The 25046-nt window shown below is 56.1% G+C and overlaps 9 protein-coding genes across 9 annotated transcripts; 5 read left to right on the forward strand and 4 right to left on the reverse strand.

Moving 5' to 3' along the window:
- Nucleotides 1–253: 253 nt before the first annotated feature.
- C8A04DRAFT_10101 (uncharacterized protein) lies at nt 254–1102 on the forward strand (the record flags this gene model as incomplete). Its single annotated transcript, XM_062776466.1, has 1 exon — nt 254–1102. The coding sequence occupies one exon, from the start codon at nt 254–256 to the stop codon at nt 1100–1102; it is 849 nt and encodes a 282-aa protein (XP_062639453.1).
- Nucleotides 1103–1473: 371 nt separating this feature from the next.
- C8A04DRAFT_35348 (uncharacterized protein) lies at nt 1474–3800 on the reverse strand (the record flags this gene model as incomplete). Its single annotated transcript, XM_062783138.1, has 4 exons — nt 1474–2255; nt 2576; nt 3237–3692; nt 3762–3800. The coding sequence occupies 4 exons, from the start codon at nt 3798–3800 to the stop codon at nt 1474–1476; spliced, it is 1278 nt and encodes a 425-aa protein (XP_062639454.1).
- Nucleotides 3801–4451: 651 nt separating this feature from the next.
- Nucleotides 4452–6380, forward strand: C8A04DRAFT_26249 (dihydroxyacetone kinase; the record flags this gene model as incomplete). The annotated part of the gene is made up of 1 exon (XM_062779865.1): nt 4452–6380. One exon carries the CDS (start codon nt 4452–4454, stop codon nt 6378–6380), a length of 1929 nt encoding a protein of 642 aa, XP_062639455.1.
- Nucleotides 6381–6858: 478 nt separating this feature from the next.
- On the reverse strand, nt 6859–7740 carry C8A04DRAFT_10197 (ketose-bisphosphate aldolase; the record flags this gene model as incomplete). Its single annotated transcript, XM_062776497.1, has 1 exon — nt 6859–7740. One exon carries the CDS (start codon nt 7738–7740, stop codon nt 6859–6861), a length of 882 nt encoding a protein of 293 aa, XP_062639456.1.
- Nucleotides 7741–8670: 930 nt separating this feature from the next.
- Nucleotides 8671–11738, forward strand: C8A04DRAFT_35351 (uncharacterized protein; the record flags this gene model as incomplete). Its single annotated transcript, XM_062783139.1, has 5 exons — nt 8671–9998; nt 10308–10364; nt 10434–10446; nt 10678–10719; nt 10773–11738. 5 exons carry the CDS (start codon nt 8671–8673, stop codon nt 11736–11738), a joined length of 2406 nt encoding a protein of 801 aa, XP_062639457.1.
- Nucleotides 11739–12987: 1249 nt separating this feature from the next.
- Nucleotides 12988–14641, forward strand: C8A04DRAFT_26253 (uncharacterized protein; the record flags this gene model as incomplete). The annotated part of the gene is made up of 4 exons (XM_062779866.1): nt 12988–12990; nt 13179–14039; nt 14099–14153; nt 14235–14641. The coding sequence occupies 4 exons, from the start codon at nt 12988–12990 to the stop codon at nt 14639–14641; spliced, it is 1326 nt and encodes a 441-aa protein (XP_062639458.1).
- Nucleotides 14642–15459: 818 nt separating this feature from the next.
- Nucleotides 15460–16881, reverse strand: C8A04DRAFT_10150 (glycosyltransferase; the record flags this gene model as incomplete). The annotated part of the gene is made up of 2 exons (XM_062776483.1): nt 15460–16207; nt 16313–16881. 2 exons carry the CDS (start codon nt 16879–16881, stop codon nt 15460–15462), a joined length of 1317 nt encoding a protein of 438 aa, XP_062639459.1.
- A 2034-nt stretch (nt 16882–18915) lies between these two features.
- On the forward strand, nt 18916–20348 carry C8A04DRAFT_10135 (uncharacterized protein; the record flags this gene model as incomplete). Its single annotated transcript, XM_062776478.1, has 3 exons — nt 18916–19226; nt 19305–19532; nt 19556–20348. The coding sequence occupies 3 exons, from the start codon at nt 18916–18918 to the stop codon at nt 20346–20348; spliced, it is 1332 nt and encodes a 443-aa protein (XP_062639460.1).
- Nucleotides 20349–21599: 1251 nt separating this feature from the next.
- Nucleotides 21600–24630, reverse strand: C8A04DRAFT_26256 (adaptin N terminal region-domain-containing protein; the record flags this gene model as incomplete). Its single annotated transcript, XM_062779867.1, has 3 exons — nt 21600–21751; nt 21828–24250; nt 24329–24630. The coding sequence occupies 3 exons, from the start codon at nt 24628–24630 to the stop codon at nt 21600–21602; spliced, it is 2877 nt and encodes a 958-aa protein (XP_062639461.1).
- Between the last annotated feature and the right edge of the window lie 416 nt (nt 24631–25046).

Here is a 25046-nt window from a genome sequence, read left to right on the forward strand (position 1 = left end):
GTCAGAAGTGTGGGCCGGAGAGGCTGGCAAGACGTTCAGGATTTCATGGGACCAGGTTCGACGTGAGTTGGTTGTCTCCTTAACAACTTCCAAGGCGTCAATTTTTGAAACTAACCCCCCTACGACCAACTTAGAGCATGCAACGCCCGATAACATGGACAGCTTTCAAGATTGGAGAGTTCAATCCTCCCATTTGATCTCCCAGCTCAACGTTCACGACAAACTCAAATTCATTGAGTGTCTTGCACGCAAAATGGTTTCGAAGCTGAAAGTCCTGGCCTCCTCGGCTGCCTCCCATGGCAAACTGGAGACCATGGAGCGGGAAGCTGTGGACATCTTCCGCAAAGCCGTTGAGCTCGACGAGATCTTCCGACTTTCCCGATCGGACTACCAGATTTTTATCACGCGTCTTTCCCCGCCACAAGCCAAACCGCCTGATTTGGGTTTCGACTTTGACACCCGAACTATGGAAATCATCCGAGACTTTTCAACAATGTCCCCACCGGAAAAGACCACGAAAGTCGACCTCGCCATTTCACCCGGGATACTGAAGGCCGGCAACACAGACGGGACCAATTACGGAACCGAGAGTATTCTAGCCAAGTTACGAGCCCTCTGCAACCTAAAAGAACTGTTGCAGATGTTCGCACCCGACCCCAACCCTAACCAAGAAGGAGAGACACGCAACAACCAAGTGATGTTGTCGTCCCCCAAAACGTTGCAGCCCCAGATCGAAACCGAACGCACCTCTTCGTCTGCAGCTATCCCCATGCCCACCGCAGACGTCTTCAAAAAGAAGGAATCCCCCAAAAGGCTGCAGCCCCATGTCAAAACCGAATCCACCTTTTCTTCTTCTGCACCAATTCCCAACTTTTCTTCTTCTTCATGTGACCCCATGCCCATCTCGGACGTCTTCATCAAGAAGGAACCGGCCGGGGAGACAGACGACGAAGTCAGCATGCTGGTGGAGCCTGCTCCCGAGAAGGCCGTGGAGCAGCAACAACAGGACCAAAATCGGGGCTTGTATCCCCGCTTGCCGCAGTTCATGTGGGGGGGGCAGGTCTTAAGTAAGGCAGCAGGACGCGCGGGGGTGGATATGTAGGGTAATGAGGCGGGGGTCAATGGAATCGATAGTTTCTGCTTGCTAGGTAGATATCGAATCTTGCTGGATTTTACGCTTTGGGGTTTCTTTCCTTTTCCCTTTGTCTACTTCCCTCTACTCAGATTTGACCCTTCAAATCTTTTACGCCTCAACTGTAGCTACCAAACCGTCAACTCTTGTTCGCTCTAGCTCAATAAATGAACAAAACCTTGCCGTCTTTTCTAACAAAACAACCCCCTGTTGCCACGGCAACTCAACCCCTTTTAACACCGTGACAACTTCATCGAACACATCATGATACTTAAACCATAACGTACGTAGGTACTGCTGCCCAAGCACAAACTCATTACAGGAACTCCTCGCTAAAGTAATCACTCCCCTACCCACTCCACCCCCGCAACCTCACAAACCATCTTAACAAACTGTTCCGGCCGATGCGCAAACCGTCCCAAAAACAACCCATCCACCTCCCCCCCCAACTTCCCCCACAACCCCGGCCCCGCCGCGCCCCCATACACAATCCTCGTCCGCCCGCTCCGACCCTGCACAACTCCACTCCCCCTCACCAGCTTCACCACGCCGACCACATGCTCCGCTGATGCCGGCGCCGGCGCCCCGATGGCCCAGACGGGTTCGTATGCCAGGATGACGTCTGCGTTGGGGGGGAGATGGGATAGGACGGCGTTTACTTGGCGGAGGACGGCGGCTGCTGCAGCTGCAGCGGCACCTCCTTCTTCTCCCTTCTCATCCTCCCCCGTGCTGGTGCCGGTATGGTCCTCTGCTGCTGGGGGTCTATCAACCTCCCCCACACAAACAAGCGGCACCATCCCATTCCGCACCACAGCCACCGCCTTCCTGCGCACATCCTCATCCGTCTCACCAAACAAGCGTCGTCGCTCGGCGTGACCGATCTCGACGATTGCACAACCCACTTCGGCGAGGGAGTAAGCGGAGATTTCGCCTGTGTAGGGGCCTAGGTCTTGGCTTTCTTCTCCTTCCCCCCCTGCGCTGCTGCTGCTGGTAGTGGTATCGTCATCGCCAGTAGGCGCACAATTCTGCGCGCCGATAAGCAGGCTGTTGGCTGGTGCGGGCGCGGAAGCGACGGTTGTGACGGCGGAGGGGAGGGAGAGGAAAGAGGGGATGAAGAAGGTGTCTGTTTGGGTGAGGGCGGTTTGGATGGTTGATGAGGAGGGGGAAGAAGAAGGGGTGAAGAGAGAGAGGACGGAGGAGAGGTAGGAGGACGTGCGGGCGTGGGTGAAGTACATTTTGGTGGAGACGCCGATTAGGGGGCGGTTGCCTGAGACGGGGCGGATAGGGGGGCCTGGGGAGGACATGGTGATGGTGTTTTGATGGTGGGCTTGATGGTGAGCTTAGTGGTGAGAATGAGGTTGCTGTGATGGTTGAGTGTTGGAGTCTGCGAGTGTTAGTCAGTGGTTGTGTTGGAAGACCTACACTACCTCTAGACTGACTTACACTTTACCCCTGACAGCTGGAGACAGAGGGTAAGGGGTGGCTCTAGCAGAGTTCAGGCTGGTCCGGTCCCGGCCCGAGCTGTTCGGTTTCTTTTCCAGTCTTTGAGAATCTTCAGAATCTTCACCTCCCGTGACCACGTTTCTCGGCGGTTTCTCAATGCTTGTTAGGCTGTCAAATCTAACATGAACTGCACCCCTGAGCTGGGTGTGGAGACAAGTCTGGTCGAGACCGATCGTGATTATCAACTTGGGGTAAATGGGTCAAAGCTGGGGAGTCGGGGTCGGGTTACCCGATTAGGAAAGCCGAGAAACTGAGTGACTCCATTTTCCCCATTTTTGCATTTTGACAGTTTCCAGGAACAACATGCGAGATGGGAATGCAAATAATCTCTGAAAAAAAGAAAAAAAAGGGAAAAAAAAGGTTAAAAAGGATAAAAAAGGAGAAAAATATAAAAAAAGAGAAGACAAAAGAAGAAAAAGAGAAGAAAAGAAAGAAAAGAAAGAAAAGAAAGAAAAGAAAGAAAAGAAAGAAAAAGACAAAAATAGAAGACAAAAAGAAGAAAAAGAGAAAAAAAGAAAAAAACAATTTTAAAAATAATACAAAATAAACTCTATGCTACGAATAGTTACACCCAGAATGGCAGAAATTAACAGCCCCCCACAGCCTCCCCCTCGCCCACCAACCCCCCCTCACCCGCCTCATACTCCCCAATAACTTTCACCTTAGCCGCACTCGCACTCCCCTCATCAAACACATACCCCAACCACTCCCTGGCCAACCGTCTCGCCAACTCCAACCCCACCACCCGTTCCCCCATACACAACACCTGCGCATTATTGCTCAACACGGCCCTCTCCACCGAAAAGCTATCGTGCGCCGTGACCGCCCGGACGCCCTTGATCTTGTTCGCTGCGATGGCTACGCCGAGGCCGGTGCCGCAGATGAGGAGGGCGCGGTCGACGGTGCCCGAGGCGACGAGTTTGGCTGCGCGGGCGGCGACGTGCGGGTAGGCGGTTTTGTCGGTGGAGGAGGCTGCGCCGAGGTCGGTTACGGATTCGACGAGGGGGGAGGATGAGAGGTCAGCGAGGAGGGCCGTTTTGTAGGAGACGCCGGCGTCCTATTTGTTTATATTAGCATTAGAATGTATCAAGAAGGAAAGAAGAAGAAAGAAAGAAAGGCAGCTTACATCGCAGCCGATGGCAATCTTCCACTTGGGAGCGGCCATGTTGTCTTGGATGTTACTCGGTAAGAGGTAAGACTTGTTACTCGGTAAATGGTGTTGAAGAAGTGAATTGATGGATGGCTGAGGCTCTGCGGTGTACTTCCCGATAACAAAAAATGACCAAGAACTTAAACACTCACAATAACCCCTCTGAAAGAACGGCTCTAAAATAACTCCCCTCGAATAATAACCCGGATGGTACGTCACAACGCCCAGCCGGCCGCTGCGCCCCCCCTCCCCCCGGCATTTATCCAGCCGCCACCATTCCCTTCCCGGTATCCCGCAGAGCCGGCTTCCATCTCGGGAGTGAGGGGTCATTCATACTGTGTAAGTCACAATCACTGCCCCTCCTTTGTGTGCCACCCTTTGTGTGCCACAGCACCAGGATTCGAGAACAACACATATCCGAGCTCCATCAGCGAGACCGGCGCTTTTGGGAACTGTGTTATTCTCTGCGGGCTTTAACTTATAGGTTCACTTCCCTGCATCTCTGCAGTAGAACCGGTCGAAATCTCCAACCTCGAAACTCAAAACCGCCTGGGCCTCTCCTGCGTTCTTCGGGTCTCTCCTGAGCTCTTCGAGTCTCTCTCTGGGTTTCTCTCTCTGGGTTTCTTCTAAATCTCTTAGAGTTTACACCCACTACACGTCACCACCATGTCAGACCGGCACCTCTTCACCACCCTCGAAGGGCTGGTCCCCAAAGCCCTCCGCGGCATAGTCGCCAGCAACCCGCGCCTCCGCCTCGACGAAACCAACCGCGTAGTCTTCGACTCGGCCGTCTCTGCCTCCCCCTCGCAAAAAAAAGTCAGCATAATCTCCGGCGGCGGCTCCGGCCATGAGCCCGCCTGGTCCGGCTACGTCGGCACCAACATGCTGTCCGCCGCCGTAGCAGGCGACGTCTTTGCCTCACCGAGCACTAAACAAATCCTCGCTGCTATCGACGCCGTCACCTCCTCCTCCTCCCCTTCCCAGGGAGTCTTACTCGTCATCACCAACTACACCGGCGACTGCCTACACTTCGGTCTAGCCGCGGAAAAGACCAAGGCGCGCGGGATCCCGTGTCGGATGTTGATTTGCGGGGATGACGTTTCCATCGGGGGCAAGGCGTCTGGTGCGTCACAGTTGGTTGGGAGGAGGGGGTTGGCGGGGCAGATTGGGGTGCTCAAGATCTTGGGCGCCGCGGCGAATGCCCCCTCGGGGCCAGCTACGCTGGATGGGCTGTATGGGCTAGGCACGGCGGTGAATGCGCAAATTGTGAGTATTGCCGCTACGCTGGACCACTGCCATGTTCCCGGACGGACGGAGCATGGAGTGCTAGGGAAGGATGAAGTTGAGATCGGGACGGGACCGCATAATGAGCCTGGGTATAGGAAATTGAGTCCTGCGCCGACGGCGGAGGGGTTGGTGAGGGAGATATTGCGGTATTTGTTGGATGAGACGGATCCGGAGAGGGGGTATGTGCATTTTGCGGATGGGGATGAGACGGCGTTGTTGGTGAGTAATTTTGGGGGGATGTCGAATTTGGAGTTGGGCGGGTTGGTGGATGAGTTGTTGGGGCAGTTGCTGGGGGAGTGGAAGATTGCGCCGGTGAGGGTGTATGCTGGGTGCTTGGAGACGTCGTTGAATGCGCCGGCGTTCTCGGTGTCGATTGTTAACTTGTCGGGTGTGGCCCGGACGGAGGGGATCCCGTACTCGCTGGATGATCTTAAGGGGTTTCTCGATACCCGGACTGATACTGCCTGGGAAGCGGTCGGCGCTGGATCACAGCATATCGGTTCAGCGGCTGTCCAACCTCGCGCATCTCAGATCGTCACCCCTACTACCTCCTCCTCTGCCTCGGAATCCCAGTCAACGCCCTCCCCAGCGAACGACCTCCTCGTCCCCCCCACCCAACTCACCACCGCCCTCCAACGCGCCTGCACCGCCCTCTCATCCGCCGAACCCGACCTCACAAAATGGGACACCATCATGGGCGACGGCGACTGCGGGCTCACCCTGCAAACCGGCGCCCACGCCCTTCTCGACGCAGTCAACAACGACAAGATAACCGCCACGGGATCCATCGTCACCGTCCTCGCAGCCGTCGAAGAAATAGTCGAGTCCCGCATGGGCGGAACCCTCGGCGGGATTCTCGGTATCTTCTTCGTCGCCCTCCGCCGGGCAGTTCAAGAGAATGTCCAACTCCAATCTATCGCTTCCGCCGCAGCCGAGGAGTTCGCCCCTCCCACTGCTTCCCCTTCCTCCTCGAACGAAGCGACCACCCGCATTCTAGCCACATCCCTCCTGTCCGCAGTCCACCACCTCTCGCAATACACCCCCGCCCAAGTCGGCGACCGCACAGTCATGGACACGTTGATTCCTTTCGCGGAAGCGATGCATTCCGCCCAGAGTTTTGAGGCGGGCGTGAAAGCGGCTGTGGCGGGGGCCGAGAAGACGAGGACACTGAAGCCCAGGCTGGGGAGGGCGACGTATGTGGGTGTTGAGACGGGGGAGGATGGGAAGGTGGATTTGGTGCCTGATCCGGGGGCGTGGGGAGTTATGGTTGCTATTAGGGGGTTGTTGGAGGGGTTGGGGGAGGTGTAAGTTATGGGGGCAGTATTTGGTGGGAGAAGAAGGATTAATGGTTTAATGCGTTTGAGTTAGTTTTAGTTATAATTAAGTGGTTAGTTTTGAGTTTTGAGATGTAACGTTATCGATACATAATCTCGCTGTGGCCAGAAAAAAGCGGCGGACCAAGTCCCTGGATAACTGACTTGTCTACAAAAGTGAAAAAAGACTAAAAAAAATAAATCAAAAAAGTGAAAGAAGACAAAAAGAATAAATTAACCGGAATCTCTGAAGATTTGATCGATTGTTCATGGATTGGACTTGAGCTATCTGTTTTGGTCTGCCGCTTGTGTTGGCCACAGCGAGATAATGCAAGATTCCGCAACGTCAAGTAATACATGTTGAGTGTAATATAACTACGTCCAAATAAATTACCATGCTATTCACCCTTTAACAATTTTGACATCCTTTACTTCAGCACTGCAAGCTACCTACACACATACAAACAGACAGACTACGCCTTGACATCCCCCGCGCGCCCCTTACTCCCCAACCACAAACAATACCGCTCAATCGCCTCCTGCATCGCATCCGTGCCCGCCTCAATCACCCGTGTCAACGGCTTCCCCTGCATCTCCGCCTGCACCCGCGCATAGTGATTATTCATGCCCTTATTGATATTGACCTTGGTCACCCCCGCCGCCATGCACTTCCGAAAGATCTCCTCATCAAACGGGTCCGCCCCGTGCAGTACCAGCCTCACGCGCTCCCCAACCCGCTCGTTGATCGCCTGCAGCCGCTCATACTCCAGCTGGATCCCGCGCGGGCCGTACTCGCCGTGCACGTTGCCGAACGCGGGAGCGAGCAGGTCGATGCCTGTGTTGACGAAGGTCTCCGCCTCGTCGGGGGTGGTCAGGAGACCCTCCAGGTCGGCTGTTTCGGCTACGCCGTCCTCGCCGCCTTCGATCCGGCCCGGTTCTGCTTCGGCTGCGATCCCCCGCTCGTGGCAGTACTTGACCAGTTCCGCGGTGAGCGCGAGGTTCTCGTCGCGCTCGTAGTGGCTCATGTCGCACATGATGCTGTCGAAGCCGGGCTCGATGTTGGCCGCGCGGCGGACCAGTTCGGGGGTCTGGCAGTGGTCGAGGTGCAGCGACACGGGGACGGAGGCCGAGTGCGCGGCTTCGGCAGCGGCTTTGACGAGCGCGTCGCCGGCGTATTCGATGGCCCAGGGGAAGAGCAGAACCATGGCGGGGGAGTTGGCCGCTTCGGCTGCGCGCACCGTCGCGATGATGGATTCCATGTTGTAGCAGCACATCGCGGGGATGGCGTACCCTCCGGCCTTGGCCGCGTTGAGGATCGCCATCGTGCGGTTCTGCGCGAGCGGTGGGCGGGGCATTTTGGCGGTCTTTGTTATGGCTGTTGATGGCTAAGAGAGAAGACGTGGTGTTGACTGAGAACTCGACGACTGCGACTCGACGTGTAAGTGACGAGAAACCCCAAACTACCGAGCAACACTGACGGGCGAACTTATCCGAACCGCCTGCCGACCATGCAACCGAAAGCTCGTTAATACCTCAAAGCACTCACAAAAGATCGATAAACCGGACCATCAAAGAATTACTCTAACACCCACTCACCACTCTCCCACTGCCACCCGCCGCTCTCGGCTTGCCGGTTCGGGGTCTGAGGGGCTCGCCCACCATGTCCACTTCTCCATCTCCACACCTGCCGCCAAGCCGTCAAGTGGCTGCCGTTCGGGTGCTGGTGCAACGCCAGTTTAGCCGGAATGCGCAGAAGTGGACGCCGTGGGTACCGTGGGGTACGGGAGCGACGTCATTATTGGCCCCTCAGTTTGGCATGTCAACGACACGAAATGGAGTCTTTTTTTAACCTACGGATAGAGTTCGTTTGAACGCGGCTGTGGGCGGGAAGCGGGGTGTCGGTGTGACGGCGGGGTGAGGGCGGAGTTTTGGCATCGAAAGATCGAGACCCCTTTTTCTCGTACTTGTCGGGTTATGTGTTACTGTGGACTTTGACTTCACCCGGTGAGCCGGGTGAGTCGCCGGCTTCGGGGGGCCACCTTCGGTCTAAGTTGCCGCGAGCTGAGCGATACGGGCCGACTCGCGGTAGTTTTGCTTTGCTCGCTCGAACTGGCTTGCGTTTGAGAACGGGCGGCTGTTGTTACTCGCATACCTCACCTCGTCTGTCTCGTACTTTCACGATACCACAACACAACACAGCTCTTACCTTCAGCAAACCCACACACTGAAGCATCGAAACACCGAAACACAACACATACACAAACATAGACACACACACGCACACCATGTCTGAACAACCCCCCATCGCCTTTATCGGCCTCGGCGCCATGGGCTTCGGCATGGCCACCCACCTCGTCAAACGCGGCTACCCCGTCACCGGCTTCGACGTTTGGGCCCCGACTCTCGAACGCTTCCAGGCCGCCGGCGGCCACGCCGCCACGACCCCCGCCGCCGCCGTCGCCGACAAGCCTTTCTGCGTCTGCATGGTCGCCACTGCCCAACAGGCCCAGGCCGTGCTCCTCGAAGGGCCCGACGCAGCCGTGCCAGCTTTACCGCAGGGCGCTGCTTTGCTCCTGTGCTCGACCGTGCCATGCGATTACGTCCAGTCGCTCGAGCGGCAGCTTGTCGAGGCCGGTCGCGGAGATATTTTGCTGGTGGATGCGCCTGTGTCGGGGGGTGCCGCACGCGCGGCCGAGGGCACCTTGTCCATCATGGCTGGGCTGTCTGAGGCTGCGGAGGCAAAGGCGAAGCCGATCCTGTTGGAACTAGCCGACCCGGCGAAGCTGTTCATCGTGCCCGGTGGTGTTGGCGGCGGGAGCAACCTCAAGATGGTCCACCAGGTGCTAGCGGCGTGCCAGATCCTGGCCGCATCCGAGGCGATGGGCTTCGCACAGGCGCTCGGGCTGGACCTAGCCGTCGCGCAAAAGGCCGTCGAGCAGTCTGACGCGTGGAACTTTATGTTTGAGCACCGCACACCGCGCATGCTGACCCAGTTCAAGCCCATCGCCAGCGCTGTCAACATCATCGTCAAGGACACCAAGATCATCACCGCCGAGGCCCGCCGCAGCGGGTTCCCTGTGCCCATGACCACCCGCGCCGAGGAGGGGTACCAGCAGGCCGTCGACAAGGGCTACGGCCTGGACGACGACAGCAGCCTGCTGCGCTTGTACACCGAGGTGCCGCGGGACGGCGCCCAAGAGAGCTCCGCCCAAACGGACGAGGCGAAACTAGCGCTCGTTATTGACCTGCTCAAGGCCATCAACCTGTGCGCCGCGGCCGAGTCGCTGTCCTTCTCGAGCGCCGTCGGCCTTGATCTCGACCAGGTCCTGAACCTGTGTGTTGACGCCGCGGGGGCTAGCAAGGGGCTCAAGGTCCACGGCCCGGGTCTCATCAGCGCCATCAACGCCGGTGCCGAGTCGAAGAGCTGGGGCCCCAAGGAGGGCGAGCCGACTGTTGAGGAGTTTGCCAACAAGCTGGGGGCTGCGTTGCTCGAGGCTGGGCGGGTAAAGGTGTCCCTGCCATTGGGAGCGAAAGCCCTGGAGATTTTTGGTCAGGCGTCCAAATTTGGGTCGAACCTCGGCGTGACGTCGATTGTGAATGTGTGGCCGAGAAAGTAGTTGTGTCCGTAAAGAGTGTCAATTTCTGTCGTGTATCGTCAAGCTTCTAAAATTTTAGCATAATTTAAGGCATTTCTTTCGTCTCAACCGTAACCTTTGAAACGTATTGGACCAAAATCGAGCCTTCCGAGCTGTTGGGCTTGCCTTCTGTCCACAGTATTTTCCATACTGTATGACGAAGTTGACAGGTTACCCTTAGCAAGCCTTAGATTACAAGGAATCCATTTTGTCGATTAGAGTAGGTATTTGAGAGTTTTTTGGTGGCCTTTTGGAGGAAAAGGGAAAGAACGCGTTGATGCAAAAAGCGTGTTAAGCACTTGCCCCACCTTCCCTTTCTTGATATTAAACCCCATTCGCGACGCGTTCGTTCCCAAAGCACCTGATCACGAGACAGTCTCTGCATGAGAAATAACCTTTTCTTTCCGATTTAGTTGCTCAAATCCCGTACTGTGTAAACCAGCTAGATAATACGGAGAAGCACGATCTATTTCTATAATTGGGCTTCATTTGGCCTCCTCCTCCCCATTTTGCGCTAAATTATTCACTCATCTATCCGCCACTCTCAGACGCCTACGCAGCATCCCACCGTCTCCCACAACACTGTATGACTGACCATACAACACCAGCTTCCGCTTCCTCAACTCTTCTCTCATATCCTCATTCTTCGGGATGGAGGCGGCCCTTCGCCCCCACTTTATGACACACGGGCTGCCAACTGTATGAACCCCCACCCAACGTCAGATCCCCCTTAGCATTAATACTTCCGCCAGGCAGACCCAGCGGAGACGGACAAGTGCCACTGGTGCCAGCTCCGGTCCTTCGCTACCCATAAAACCCTTCCTGTCAGCATTTTCAACGACTTGAACGATGAGGTGGTTAACCCCAAGTTCCGATTCATCGAAGAATCCGAGCTCACCCCGGACGTGCCCGTGGCCGAGGACTCGTTCCGCGCCGGCTGTAACTGCACCGACGACAAAGAATGCATGTACAGCACCTGCCAATGTCTCGACGAGATGGACCCAGACAGCGACGAGGACGATGACCAGGACTTCACCTCCACAGCAACCAACCGACGGAAACGCTTTGCCTACCACTCCAAGGGCCACCGGGCCGGCCTGCTCCGGCGCAGGATCCTCATGAGCCGCGAGCCCATCTACGAATGCCACGAAGGCTGCAGCTGCTCGCTAGCCTGCCCCAACCGGGTCGTCCAGCGCGGCCGTACCGTGCCGCTGCAAATTTTCCGGACTGAAGACCGCGGCTGGGGCGTGCGCAGCGGCCACGACATCCAGCGGGGCCAGTTTGTCGACCGCTACCTCGGTGAGGTCATTACGAGCGAGGAGGCCGACCGCCGGCGTGCCGAGTCGACTATTTCCCGCCGCAAGGACGTCTATCTCTTTGCCCTAGACAAGTTCTCGGACCCGGACTCGCCGGACCCCCTGCTAGCGGCCGCGGCGTTTGAGGTCGACGGGGAGTGGAAGAGCGGGCCGACCCGGTTCATCAACCACAGCTGCGAGCCCAACATGCGTATATTTGCGCGTGTTGGCGACCACGCGGACAAGCATATTCACGACCTGGCGCTGTTTGCCATTCGGGATATTCCCGCGGGCGAGGAGCTGACGTTCGACTACGTGGATGGGCAAGGCAGTATGGACACGGATGCGGATGACCCGTCCAAGGTTAAGGATATGACGAAGTGCAAATGTGGTACCAAGAGCTGTAGGGGATTTTTGTGGTGAGCTGGGGAGATTTCACAGCGAAATCTTCTGCTCTTGTCAGGTCCTGGTATGTATGAGCCTGGATATCACTCACTTTGGTTGACCTGGGTGATATTTCTGGAAAATATCCGCCAACTTCCAAACTTCAATGGGAAACCCAAACCATGTGAGCAATCATACCACCCTCAACCCTACCCGTCCCTCCATCGCATCATCCCGTGCCCGTCAATATTGAATGATGGGAGGGTGGATATCATGTGTCAACGGGCGCTGCCGTGACCGAAATTCGCCCTTTGCCCGATTCCGCCTAGCGTAACCACACCTCCCCAAAGTGCTTCATCGTGCAGATCTCGTTTCCTGGGTTGCCTGCTCTGGACTCGGCCACCTTGTGTTCCCACACCTTTGTCGACAGCATCCCCAACGTCATTCCACTAGAGGTCTTTCGTGCCCTTTGGTACACCTACAACTAGAGTGCCAGTTTCTCGAGCGTCTCGTTCCACAATAAGAATCCGATTTCCCTCAAAAAGATCGGTCAAATTTCGGGACTTTTTTTACTTTCTTTTTTCTTTCTTTCTCCCCCAACCTTATCTCGTTTCCGCCCGCGCCATGGTGCAGGCACCGAGCTAGGGATCAGCGGTTTTGGCGTTCGCCGGCCTCGCCGTCTTGCTCATGGTCCGGCCTCTCCAAGTGGTCGGGACCAACTAAACCCCACAGGGGGGCCGCTGCGCGCCATCCACCCACCACCTGAAAGGCCCTGACCCCGGCTCGGCTAGGCCAAGCGAAGGTCGGGCCAAAAATGCACACGGGCCACAAGCCCACTGACCACACTGTAATTGGGTGGGGTCCTGCAACTCACGAGAGACAAACATTCATCCATCCACCGGCTTGCCATCCATTTTGTTCCTTCCTAGCATTGTTTTCATGCGTTTTATTCGAGGTTGTCTGCCTCCTCTGGTTTGTCGGAAGGAAATTCGGAACCGGTGATTTTCACTGCAGACGTAAGCAACAGTGCGATTTGTTGCAGTACCTGCATTTTTCTATCCTTCCCTTTTCCTCGAACAACTCGCGAGGAAACATTTCATCACCTCACGATTCAGCGGGTCAAAGCACAAGACAGCCAAGAGCTCGAAAAGTTGGCAAGATCCAATTTGAGTCAGCATAAAACGCCGAATCCATCGCCGCCATGAATTAGTTATCCAAGCGGCTGGACCGAGCTGCCAAAAGGGTGCGACAAAGAGTACAAAGCACAACTGAGCGACGATCAAACGAGATGGTATGTTACCTGGGTTTTCCCGGCGGTGCTTGCCGAGCTTGATTTAAACCGGCATTGTCGCAATATATGCTCCCGTCTTTTTTTCCCCTTCCCTTCTTCATTTTCCGGCCCTTCAGTCACTCAAAGCGGTCACCTACGGGTGTACATGTACAATCCAACCATGCACAACGCTAACGATTCATCCCTAGGGTTGCTGTCTCTCCCGAGAGGGTGACCAAAGCTCGCCCTACCCCGACGCTGGTGCGACCGGCTCCGGACGGGCCATTAACGAGGCGGACCAGGCGGGCGGTGGTGCGTCTAGCTCACAGACGGGCGTCGACGAGCCCAGCCCCTCCACCTCCCGCCGTCGTAGAAGACAGTCCCAGCAACCCCTCGACCAGCACATCAACAAGCCCCTACGACGCCACGTGTGGACCAGCCAGGACCGACAGTGGACTCTGGCCGCGCTGCGCCAGGAGCGGACCGATTTCTTTGACACGAGGGTCACGGGCCGAGAGGAGATATGGCAGGCCCTGCGGGCCGCGCTTGAGGTTCTCTGGGCGGCGGACGAGGCGGCTCGGAATGGGCGGTACGACCGGTCCAGTGAGGATGGTGGTGGAGGAGGTGGTGGTGGGCCGAGCGAGGAAGACCCGGCTGTGGCCCTTGCGACGGCGCAGAGTATCATTGATGCGGCGGATATCACGTTGCCCACCGGGGATTTGTACAACGGCGCGTACGATGTCTTTGGGAACTACTATCAGCTGTCACACCAGATCGTGGCGGACCCTTCCAATTTACTCTGGAACCCCGCTCCCCCCGCCGTCGGCCAGGGCGATATGGACGATTCCAAAGCGGATTTCACGGCTGGCGAGGAAACGGAGCGAGAATACGACCAGGACGAGGCCGAGGCCGAACGACGCCGCGAGGAAAAGGGCAAGGCTGTCGTAGACATCCGGAACCAGATCACTATTCGGGCGCGACTCAGCGACGGCTCGCGGGACGTTAGTGTCACCGTAAACATGGGTGACTCTGTCCGACGGATCGCAAGGGCGGTTGCGGAGAAGGCAAAGGTGAGAAATTTCAACATTCCACGGCGGAGGTACTGTACACCCTAACACGAGATCCACAGCTTCAATCTCATAAGAAGATCCGCATCGCCTACATGGGCAAGATCCTGCTTGAAGGTTCGCCTCTCCCCGAGCAGGGCTGGAAGCAAGGGCACGTCGTCAATGCATTGGTGTTCCCTCGCTAGGGCCGTTGGACAGCACCGCTTGAAGGAGACCCGCTTCACCTGCTGGATTCGGTCTCCGAAACCACTCTCTCTATCCAGGTCGACGGTTCGACCCCCGCCACCCCAGTCGGCTTAGAGCCGCATCGACTCGCGGCTCCCATGAGGAACCGCGACCGCTTTACCTCGGCGCTGCGCCGTCTCGGAAATTCCTCCCAAATTCCCCAGTCCACAGACTACGAAGCGTCCAACACCGGCCCCTTGGATATGCCAGCGCAGTTGGAGAGACGAGGGTCACGTTTCTCGCGCTGCATCGACTCCATCAAGGCGAGCCGCGCCAGGAGACTGGATCGCAGCTATCGCCAGGAGACTGCTGTCTATTCTGAGGAGCATGTCGTATTCAACCCTCGCGTTGTCTGGATGGTGGCCGCTATGGTCATGTAACAACATATCGGCGGGCAACAAGCGGGCGATTACATGCCGGTCACACAAATTTGACGAAGCGTCGTTTGTCGAGCATCGTATATCATTAACCCCCTTCCCCCTTTGTTCCGACGTTGAAGTCGAGAACCCAGCTTTCGACGCCCTATGTTGGCGCCGAGTGATTTTCAAGTCATCCATCCCTTTTCACCGGTTTTTACTGCGGTTTTTTTTTCATCATTTCCATACCATACCCCCCTCTTGTCGGCACTATTTGGCACGTCTGGCGTTGCAACGAATACCACATGGTCTTGATTTTTTATTTCCTTTCATTTGTTGAACAGTGGCTTTTTTCCCCCCACGGCGCTCATATGGCGATGGAGAATGGAGGCACTGGTCAAGCCTTGTACATTCGCATTTTAGTCGCGCAGGAACGGCACATAGCGAGACTGCTTTAGCTTTTTATTACCACAGGCAGCCCTGAGAAATGGAAATACCCAGCACCAGCTATTTTCTTGCGCTTGAGATACACGATCACCGTGTCTCCTCTGACAACTCACCGGCACCTAACGTGGAACATGAAAACTGCGTTTCTGATCTTTTTTTATGGAAGATACTAACAAATCCATGATTCGCTAACACCTAACCCCCCGCTGTCTAGACAAAAAAACCAAAATCGTACACAAGAAGCATCAATAGGTTAGGTTAGGTTGTCCAACCTCAAATATGTACAGCCCGAAAAATCCCGCTCCTGCTCAAAAAAAGAAGAAACGCAAGAAGCAGCGCCCACCCGTTTTTTTAAAAAAAATATATATTTCCAGTTTAATTTCATTCGGCATCAATCACTCCTCGGCGTCCTCGTTCTCCTCCTCCGGCTCCACCACCACGGGAGCCCGCTTCTTCTTATCCCCCCTCCAGGCGCCATTGAACAAATGCCTAACCAGCGCATCCGGTGGTATCGTGCCGTCCTTGGTACTACCCGAGTGCGGCTGTCCCATGCCGAACCCATCGATCGGCAGGACCAGAATATTGCCGTACAGCGTCGGCTCAGCCATATACGAGAGGTTTTCGTAGTGAGTCAGGGTGTTGTCGTATTCCTGTAGCTGCGCAAAGACCACGTCCGTCCACGCGGCCGGACCCGTAGAGTTCATCACCTCAAAACTGCTCAATTTCTTCAACTCGGTAAACGGCACGCCGTGCTCCTCTACCAACTTATCCAGCGACTCCAACACCCGCGTCACCATGTTGGTGAACAACGGATGCCCCGGCGCCGCGGCGATGGTCCACTGGCAGAACTGGACGAAGTGGCTGATGTCGGCCCAGGCGGGACCGTCTTGGCGGTCGAACTCGATGCCCACGATCACGGCGACCTTGTCGCGGAGGTCTTTGGGGACCCAGTCGTCGATGGGCTGGAGCGCGACGGTGTCGGTGTCGGTGTAGACGCCGCCTTCGGCCGAGAGGAGGAGGTAGCGGAGAAGGTCGGATTTCATGCCGACGTTGGGCATGTGCGTGTAGGCTTTGACGATGCGCTCGTCGGATCCGAAGTTGTCGCGGACGAAGGCGTCGCCGGTTTTTTGGCCGATCAGGGTGCTGTGGAGCGCGGGGGGTTAACATTGTTGTCTTCTTTTGGGAAAGGGGGGTTCAATTCTGCTCTGCTATCATAGCCAGGCCATGATAGGGAAGGGGGGAACGCACTAGTGATAGTCCGGGTTCATGGCCAGCCAGGTGGGCGTCTCGGACAGGATCTCTGGGTCGGCGCGGAAGTGTTCCTTGGACTGCTTGGAGCTGGAGCTCTTGGGCAGCAGGATCTGCCAGATCTTTTGCGGGATGCCGGGCTTGACGTGCACGGCGGGGGTTTGGTTCGAGTGGTCGGTGGCAGCATTGTTGTTGTCGATCTTCTCACCCGGCTTCGATGCGCCATCGTCAGGCTTCTCGTGCTTGTCGTTGGCCGCTTCGTCTCCCGGCGTCTGGATCACTGGAGGCTTGCCATCCTCGTTCTCGGTCGCATGGCCGGGGTCGGCATTCCCGTTGTTCCCGTTGTGGGCTGTTGGTGTACCCGCGTCCTTGGGCCGTGGGACGTACGAGGTCAGGTCTATCCCCGGAGCAAATCCGCCGTAAATAAAGGTCGCAGCGGCGAGCAGGACCAGGGCGATGGCGACGATGCCATAGAAACGCTGCGGCTTGCGGCGACTGACTTGCTGGAGAAACTTTGCCGGCAGGAAAATGGGACTGGTTCTCCCTGTCTCATTCGGGGGTTGAGACATGGCGAGGGCGGATTAGGCGGGAGAAGGAGGCGAGAGGTTAAGCACAGCAGGAATACAGCACAAGTGTGATGCGGCGGACGGCCGACATCGATGTGCTGTTTTGTGCTGTTGCAGAACAACAATATGGATGTTCTGTTGCCCAAGGGAGGGGGGTGGGAAGTGGGTGTGTCGTGTATGTGGGGAAGAAGGGGGAAGGATGTATGGATGTAATAAGTTTAAATTAACCAAGAGAAAAAAAGAAGTGAGACCAGGCGTTTGGGATCTTGACAGAAGGGAGATGGGCTGACCTTGCTGGCGCCAGGGCGGGAAGGCTTGCTTCGTATTGGGCCCGCTTGTTCTTCTTTCAGCCCATTGAGCAAGCAGTTCAACGTGAGTGGTTAGAAAGCCAACAGCGCAACCACGCGGATCTCGCGCACAGCAAGCCCGAGGGGGAAACAGGACACTCGATCCCTGCAGGTCCCGTCTCGGGCGTGTCTTGCTTCCCCAGTTTTTCTTTCCTTTTTACAAATACTTCTTGTCTACTGTGTATGCCTGTTGAATTTCTCAATTTTCCCATGGTTGAGATTTGCGCCGCGGATCCGTACACTACACTACATGGACGTCGTACGAGTGAATGCAACATCCCGTCTGTCGCGCAACCTAGCCACGCAACGCTTCTCCTCAACCAAACTTTGGTCTCAGGGAGGTGGATCGGGATTGGCCACGGAGTCCACGGAGCCACGCTCGCAAGCCAGAAAAAGAACGTGACCAACGAGATGGCCCTTCGTACTTCCAGGGGCCTGGCTTGCAGTCAAAAAGACCAAGCAGGTGCGCTTGGGAGGTGGCCCGGGCGGCTCAAACAAGCGCAGGGGACAAGAACGGTTAGCTTCCATTGCGGGACGGAGCAGTCAGGACCCTCGCATTTCACTCCATCGCAGAATCGCAGAATGTCTCAAAAGGGATGGGCGACTTGGGATTTGTTGGCCACCAAGTGTTCGCAACAGGAACAGGAACCCTTTAGTTTGGGGCCCCGGGACCACTTTGACAAATAACTAGCATCTTTCTCGCATCATTTCGTCCTTTAGTGTACACACACTACTTCGAGCCCACAGAAGTCTCTCCCCAAACTATTTAAGTTTTGGTAGCCCAAGGACGGCTGCCTGAAGAGACTGGCAAACCACACCCAGTGGCCACGCAACCACGCAAACAAAGAAACGCATCGCTTTGCTGCACTTCTCCCCACCACAGCCCCCCGGTCCCGAAAGCCGAGCGGCATGGATCCTCCGGCCAAAAAGGAGCACGATTCCGTCTGACATGCTGCGCTGGCGGGGCGAGATCAACCCACTGAATTTCCTGAATGTCGAAGGAGCGCGCAGGGGCAACACTTCGAACGCCACGCTTGGCGAATCGCATGCACGCACTCTGCCCTGTTTAGTGGGGCACTACCGCGAAACCTTGGATGGCAACGTCGCTCCATCGCAGCGTGGTCGCGGCGCGCCCGCTCTCCCACCCTCCCACAACCCGCTGGAACATGGTGGGAATTATGGGAAATCTGGTGGTGAATTTGGGCCTCCCCCAGCAGACTCAGCGGGTTCGGCAGATATTTTTGCAGCGATGGTGATGCCGGAGCCGGGCGCAAGCGGGGCATTCGGGCAAGGGGGCATGGCCATGTCGCATCCTTCTGAGCCTCACATACCGGCCCCTAGGCTTGTTTAGGAGTTTGATAAACGGTCGAGCAGCATTCTGGAGGAATGAAGAAGGTCCAATGCTCGGTGCCGTGTGCCGGCGGAGGCGGTTTGGAAATGTTTTTCTCTTCCGCTTGTTGTCGTCATTTCATCTAACTGGAGCAACTCTCTCGAGCGATTTGGTCCTTTTTTTTGTTGGTTTTTGTTTTCGTGGTGTTGAGTCGTGCTGCGTCTTGCTGCATTCCGTTGCGTTGCGTGTCGATTCCCCGGACCGGCGCGTGGTGGTGGACGGAAGACCTTCGCGACCGACGTGAAGACCTCATAATACCGCATTCCATCCTCCCCAAGAACACAATATCCATCGCCCGCCATGACGACAACCTTCAAGGTCAAGGAGCTCCCGAGCTTCCCGACGGCCTGGACGGCGCCCTCATCATGTTTCGCCACGACCAACTACTACCGCGTGCTGCTGGGCTCCGGCTACTTCAGCAACATGTACGGTACGCCCACACCCGTGGGCACCGGTATCTGGCCGACCGGTGACTGTTGGCCGCCCTCATCCACGCCGCGGATCCCGTATGTCACCGATGGCGGTTGTCCCACAGGCTTCACGCGCGCGTGCGCGACAGCCGGGCCGGACTATAAGGGGAAGCCCATGAGCACCGTGACGTGCTGTCCCAGGTGAGTAGCTTAGCTTATGGAGAGCTTTCGGTCTTCGGAGGTTGGGGAAGAGCAGCCTTGGGTTAACTCTCGTTTTAGCGTCACCGACAATGTTTTCTCATTCATGTGCCGGGATAACCAATATGGGTGCCACGCGACGGCGACATCGGGCGTGGTGTGGACTGGTGTGATCACAGATATCGGCTTAGCTACTCCGACCGAGGAGCCTGTCACTCGCACACCCAGTTTACAGGAGGGTATCGAGGCGTGGGGAATCAAGCTGATCTCGGTAAGCATGAACACCTTAGCCGCCCATCATTGCTCCTCGTCTGCGTCTCAAACATGAAAAGTCTCGCCTTTACTGACGGTACAACCATCCAGGTGGCCCCTGACTCCACCAGCGCAACCACAAAACCACACCCCACTAGTCCCTCCGAAACCGCCAACCCAACCCAGTCCTCTTCCCCAGATTCCGGTGGTCTCGGCACCGGTGGCATCGTCGGCGTAGCCATCGGCACCGTCGCCGCCGTGGCCATCCTCGCCTTCCTCGCCTTCTTCCTATATAGCCGTCGCAAAAAAGCCAACCCCAATTCCTCAGGGTCAACCTGGGACCAGAACAGCAACCACCCCTCCGGCGGCGGACCCCAATACCAGTACCTCCCCACCGGCCCAGCCGGAAACGGCGGACCCGCAAGCCACAACGGCAGCAGCGCAGTCGACGGACAACACACGCCCTACAGCCAAAGCCACTACGCCCCCTCCCACCAACACCAACCCTCCTCCGTCACTGGCTACTACCACCCACAACAGCAACACGACGGCCAAACCCTCTCCTCCGCCGGCCACACCCTCTCCTCCGCCGGCCACACCCTCTCCTCCGCCGGCCACACCCTACCGACATCCCACAGCCCAGGCAACAATGGCGCGTCTGCACCGTACGCTGTCCCGCCCGAAAACAAATACGTCTACCAGCTGGATACGAACCCTAATGCTCAGATGTTATACTCGCCTGAGATGGACCCGCATCATAATCGGGAATATTCGCAGTTGGCTGTGCCTGGTGCGCCGCAGCAGGGTGGGACGGGGACGACGGGGGCTACGGGGGGTGTGAATTTGAGGCCTATGTCGGAGATGCAGGCTTGATATGTTGAGGGGGGTGTGGTGATGATGATGATGTTGAAGGTCGATGATACCCGGGTTGTGTTGCTACAGTTTTATTTATTTGTTTATTTTTTATGGCATGGAATTCCGTCTTGGGAAAAGGGGGACGGGGTCGGTGCGTATGTTTAATATTGCACGTGGTTTCTGGGCCGGGACGATCGTAAATACAATGATGAAAGATATACGTGTTACTTAATACGAGCTATTACGACTAACTTCAGTTGAAAGATAACAAGTTTTTGCTCATCGCCATTTTTACTCTCGCCATATTCGTATTCCCACGTGTCCCTTGTGCATTCTACACCACCTCTTGTTAAAAGGCACATACACCAGGTGGTTGCCCAGCCCGTATTAGACAATCTCTATTTGAATGCACGCTTTAACCAAAATCCTCTCTCCTTTACAACGCTTTGGAAGACATTCCGTTGCAGCCCGGAACAGAGTAAGTACGAATTCTATCTCAAATCCCACGATTAATTAAAGCCCGGTTTGTGTCGCCGATCGACCGTCCCATGTTTACTGTAAGCACTTTTACCGGGACATAGGTTGATCTGATATTATTGAACCCCAGGTATATCATATATGTGGCATGGCCTTCCCTACGCATTTGTGCGTAATGAAACGAAAAAGGCGTATGTACCCAGCGTATAAATGGGTGCGTTCCATCGCACGGATGTTGTGGGATTTCTGCTGTTTTGATTAGCATGAGTTTCAAAACATGCTATTTCATTAAAAAAGAAAAAAAGAGAACTCCCGACACTACAACCTTCCATCGTTTCCAAGAATCATAATCACAGCCTGCGCAGGAACCTCCCATTCTCAAACATTAACAAGGCATCAAATTCATCGGCTGTATAGTAAGTTGTCTAAACACCCGCCGACCACCGTTTCTCTTCCCCAAGATCGCACCCTCTTCCGACCCCCGGACCTTTTTTTCGCAGCCTGACTCTTTTCGGGGCCCCCCATATTTCATCCACCCTCAAAGACACCAACCAGCCGGCCAGCCAAAAAACTCCAAACATATCATCCTCGCTCCTTAGAACTACCTGCGCGCCCTCTCTTAAACCTCCCCTCATGTTGTCTTATCACGTATCAAAGGCTATGCAACATCGTCCGCCTCCCTTTCTCTCCCCGAACTCTCAGACTGCCACGGGTCAGAGGAAGTGCGCGAGGGCCATCATCTCCTCCACCGTAGTTCCGGCCATAGTCAAAGTATCCACTCATGCACCCGTCTTACGCGGCGACCGAACCGATCTTGTTCAGCCCCTTGAGCGAGCCCAGGCTGAGGGCCAGACCTTGCGACCTGCTCCGTATCCTCAGGAAACCCGTGATCGGGCCGTCGTCGCCTTCTTTTTCGATGCTCAGGTTGGCTAGCGCGTCCTCGCCTGTGGAAGAAGATTAGTAACCTGTTCTCACGGAATGGAAGGGGTGAGAACGCGTAAACGAAAGATTGAAACTTACCAAAGACGCTCCTGGCATACAGGTTAGCGCTGAGGAACTGGCAGTCACCCTTCAAGCTGGCGTCCGGCGTCAGGCAGTTCATGTTGGTGCAAGCCATGAGCTGGTCCAAGAACTCGCGGAGCGTCTTGGCCTTGCTGTTGATGTTGACCTTGTTCTCCCACTCGAATTCCGTCCACATGGTGCGGAACTGCGTCTCCGAGCATGTCGCCGGTTGGATGTAGTCCATAATGTCGACGTGCAGGTCGTTGAGAATGACCACGTTGGTGTCAGTTGAGTGTGCACCCTCATAAATGACGTTGCCAAAGATGACGCCCGTGTCGGTCGATGATACCTTGATTGTGCATTGTACGTTGTGGAAGTCATGCGGACCGAGGTTTTGGCTCGTTGGCCGTTCTACCACCTTAAGGTCGCCGAGCGTCGCGAACTCAACCGTGAGGTTTTGCAGCGTCTCGGTGGTTTGGTTGACGAGCAGCACATCGAGGATGATATCGAATTGATGGACCTTGACATATGCCTCGGCGTACACGGGATCTGAGAAACCCGTGAGCTGCACGACGCGGCTGAGCTTGCCTGATAGGTCCTCAGTAGCGGTGCTATCGCCGCCGGCCGCCCTCTCCAAGTCAAGTTCGATGGCATCTGCCCCGTCGACGGCATTCTTCTTCGACAGCTGGCGAATTGCGACAACATCGTCAACCTGGACGGCCGTCTTCGCCTTCTCAAACGCCTCCTTCGCCTCACGCTTCTTCTCTTCGACCTGCACCATGGCGCGGAACGCTTTCCTCGTGTCTTCAAGGTACACCGTCTCCAGCTCCTTGTGTTCTTTGAACTCGGCGAGGGACCGTACACAGCTCATGATCCGATCGACGGAGTCTTCATCAATCGGCGCCTTGACGAACTGTGACTGACCGACTCGGATGATGGAGATCATGATGAGCATGGCCTCGGCGCGGAGAGCGTTGGTACGCGCAGCTTCGGAAGATATCTCGTGGTGCCGGATCACCAATTTTGTGAGAGTCGCCGCCAGAACAGTCGCGAGATAGTAGTCCCCATCTAGGATAAGCTGCCTGAGCGGGGGCTTGGAGGATGCCTTCACAGCCTCCAGCCTGGCCGCGGCGGCGGACTGGCTTGTCAGGGCAGTCTCGGTGGCATACGTGCCATCGGCAAGGACCTTGCGAGAGCCGCCAGCGGCCGGCTTGGGGTGCCCGTTGACCTGTTCCTCTTCCTTGTTCTCCTCACTATCCAAGTTGTCCAGCAACCTCTGTTCCGAGGCCAGGATCGGGATCTCGCCAAGGCTAGCCCGAATACCCTTCCACGCGTCCCTGATGTCCTTCTCATCGAGCGAGTACTCGCCAATGATCCACAGGATGCCCCGGTAAACCTTGCCGGCTCGGACCTCACGTAAGGTATCGACCAGCCTCTGGGTAATGGCGGGCCGTAACGCAGGGAACTTTTCGACGACCTCCTTAACGAAGTTGATAACATCGACGGCTGATGTGTTGTTGAAGTCGCCGATGAAGTCCATCAGGAGCTCAACCACACTGGCAGCAACCTCGGAAAACTTAACGGCGCATTGATGGATCGAGTGGATGAGTAGCTGGCGGTATTCGCTGTTCTTCTCGTACTCTTGATCGACCGTTTTGGACAGTTCCTTCTTGAGCAGCAGTACGACCTCCTCGACATTCTTGCTCGAAACCATCTCCAGGGCAAGCTCCAACGCCTTTTTGCGAACATCAATATCGGGGCTGGAGAGGACACGCAGAATCTCCATAATGTGGTCGTCCAAGATGCCCTCGTTCTTCTGGCGGATCTGGTCCACACGGTCGAGCACAATCAGCTTGACATTGTTGTCGGCCTCCTTGATCGCAAGTTCGATAAATTTGCCAGCAGCGGCCTTGACAGCCACTGGGTTGTTGGTAAGCGCAGTGAGCGAAGAGGCTGCCTCGTAGATGACCGTAGATGTGTTTGCCTCGAGGAGATCGAAGATGAGGCGCAGGTAGCGTGCTTTGTTCTGCGAGTTCTGGACAGCATCTTTCCGGATGAACTCGAGCTCAACCAGCTGCAGAAGTTCGTCTGCGTTCGGAATGCCGTCGAAAACTGTGCTCAGGTAGGCCAACGCCTTGTCGTGGCTGATGCTAGACAATGCAGCGAAGCCATTCCTTTTGCATGTCGGGTCGTTCTCCCCCTCGAGGAATGTGGCGATCAGCTCTGGGGCGTCGGGGATCAGAGACGGAGAGTGCTGGTAAATAGAGGACACAGCGAAAACCGCGTTCTTCCGGACGTAAGCATGGCGGTGCTCCAGACACGACCGCGCGGAAGAGAGGAGGGGCTCGAGGAGCTCGGGCTCCCGTAGCTTGCAGAGGAAGCGCAACGTGTTGCAGCGGATAAACTCGTTCGGATGTTGCAGGTCGTTACGGATCCCGTTACTGCATGGGGCCCATATAGTCAGCGCATGGCTGTTAAGGATCATACGGAGTGTTTGGAGAGAAAGGAGGGCGCCTTACCATACTAGAATAAACTCTTGCTTCAGCTTCCCCTGAGCGTCGAGCTTCGGGCAGATCTCGTAGTAAAAGTAAAGGAGCTTTTTTAACGGCTTGGATTTGGACGGCATAACAAATCGGATGATGTGCATGAGCAATTGGGGCATCGGGTCACCATTGAGCATGATGGTGAGGATGCGCTTCATGGTGTCGACCTTGGTATCATCGGTGCCTTTCTCGAGCTGCGTCTTGAGCTCGGACACGGTGGGCGTACCCTCTGTGGCACTGTCCTTCACCAAACTGTATGCATTGTCGAGGAACGACATGGCGGGCAATGAGCGGCGGCGAGCCGGTTTTGTCGGGTTGGCTTGTTGCGGACGGCGAACGTGGTGGTATTCAGACCTCGAAATGGGGGGCAATGTGGAATTGGAGGAGGGGTGGGCAAATTCACTCCTGAGCTCTCGTCAGGCCACACAAGCATGCAGAGTGAACAGATCTGCTCGGTCGGGCGGTTGCCGGGTGGTGGATTCACACGGTCAGCGGGTCGGGAGGGGATGGTTCGTGAGCCGCGAGCGGAGGAGGAGGGCGGAGCATCACCTTGCGTCGTCGTGGTTGAGCAAGAGAACCAAAGGAGTCCACCCGATTTGGTCTGTCAATATCGAAGGAGGCACCAGACAAGCCATGGGAGATGTGGCATTACCGGCCCGCTGGCAACGGTATATTGCCAGCTGTAGCGGAGTGG

The sequence above is a fragment of the Dichotomopilus funicola genome (genome assembly GCF_033296635.1).
Source record: "Dichotomopilus funicola strain CBS 141.50 unplaced genomic scaffold C8A04scaffold_11, whole genome shotgun sequence".
In the NCBI taxonomy this organism is placed as follows: domain Eukaryota; kingdom Fungi; phylum Ascomycota; class Sordariomycetes; order Sordariales; family Chaetomiaceae; genus Dichotomopilus; species Dichotomopilus funicola.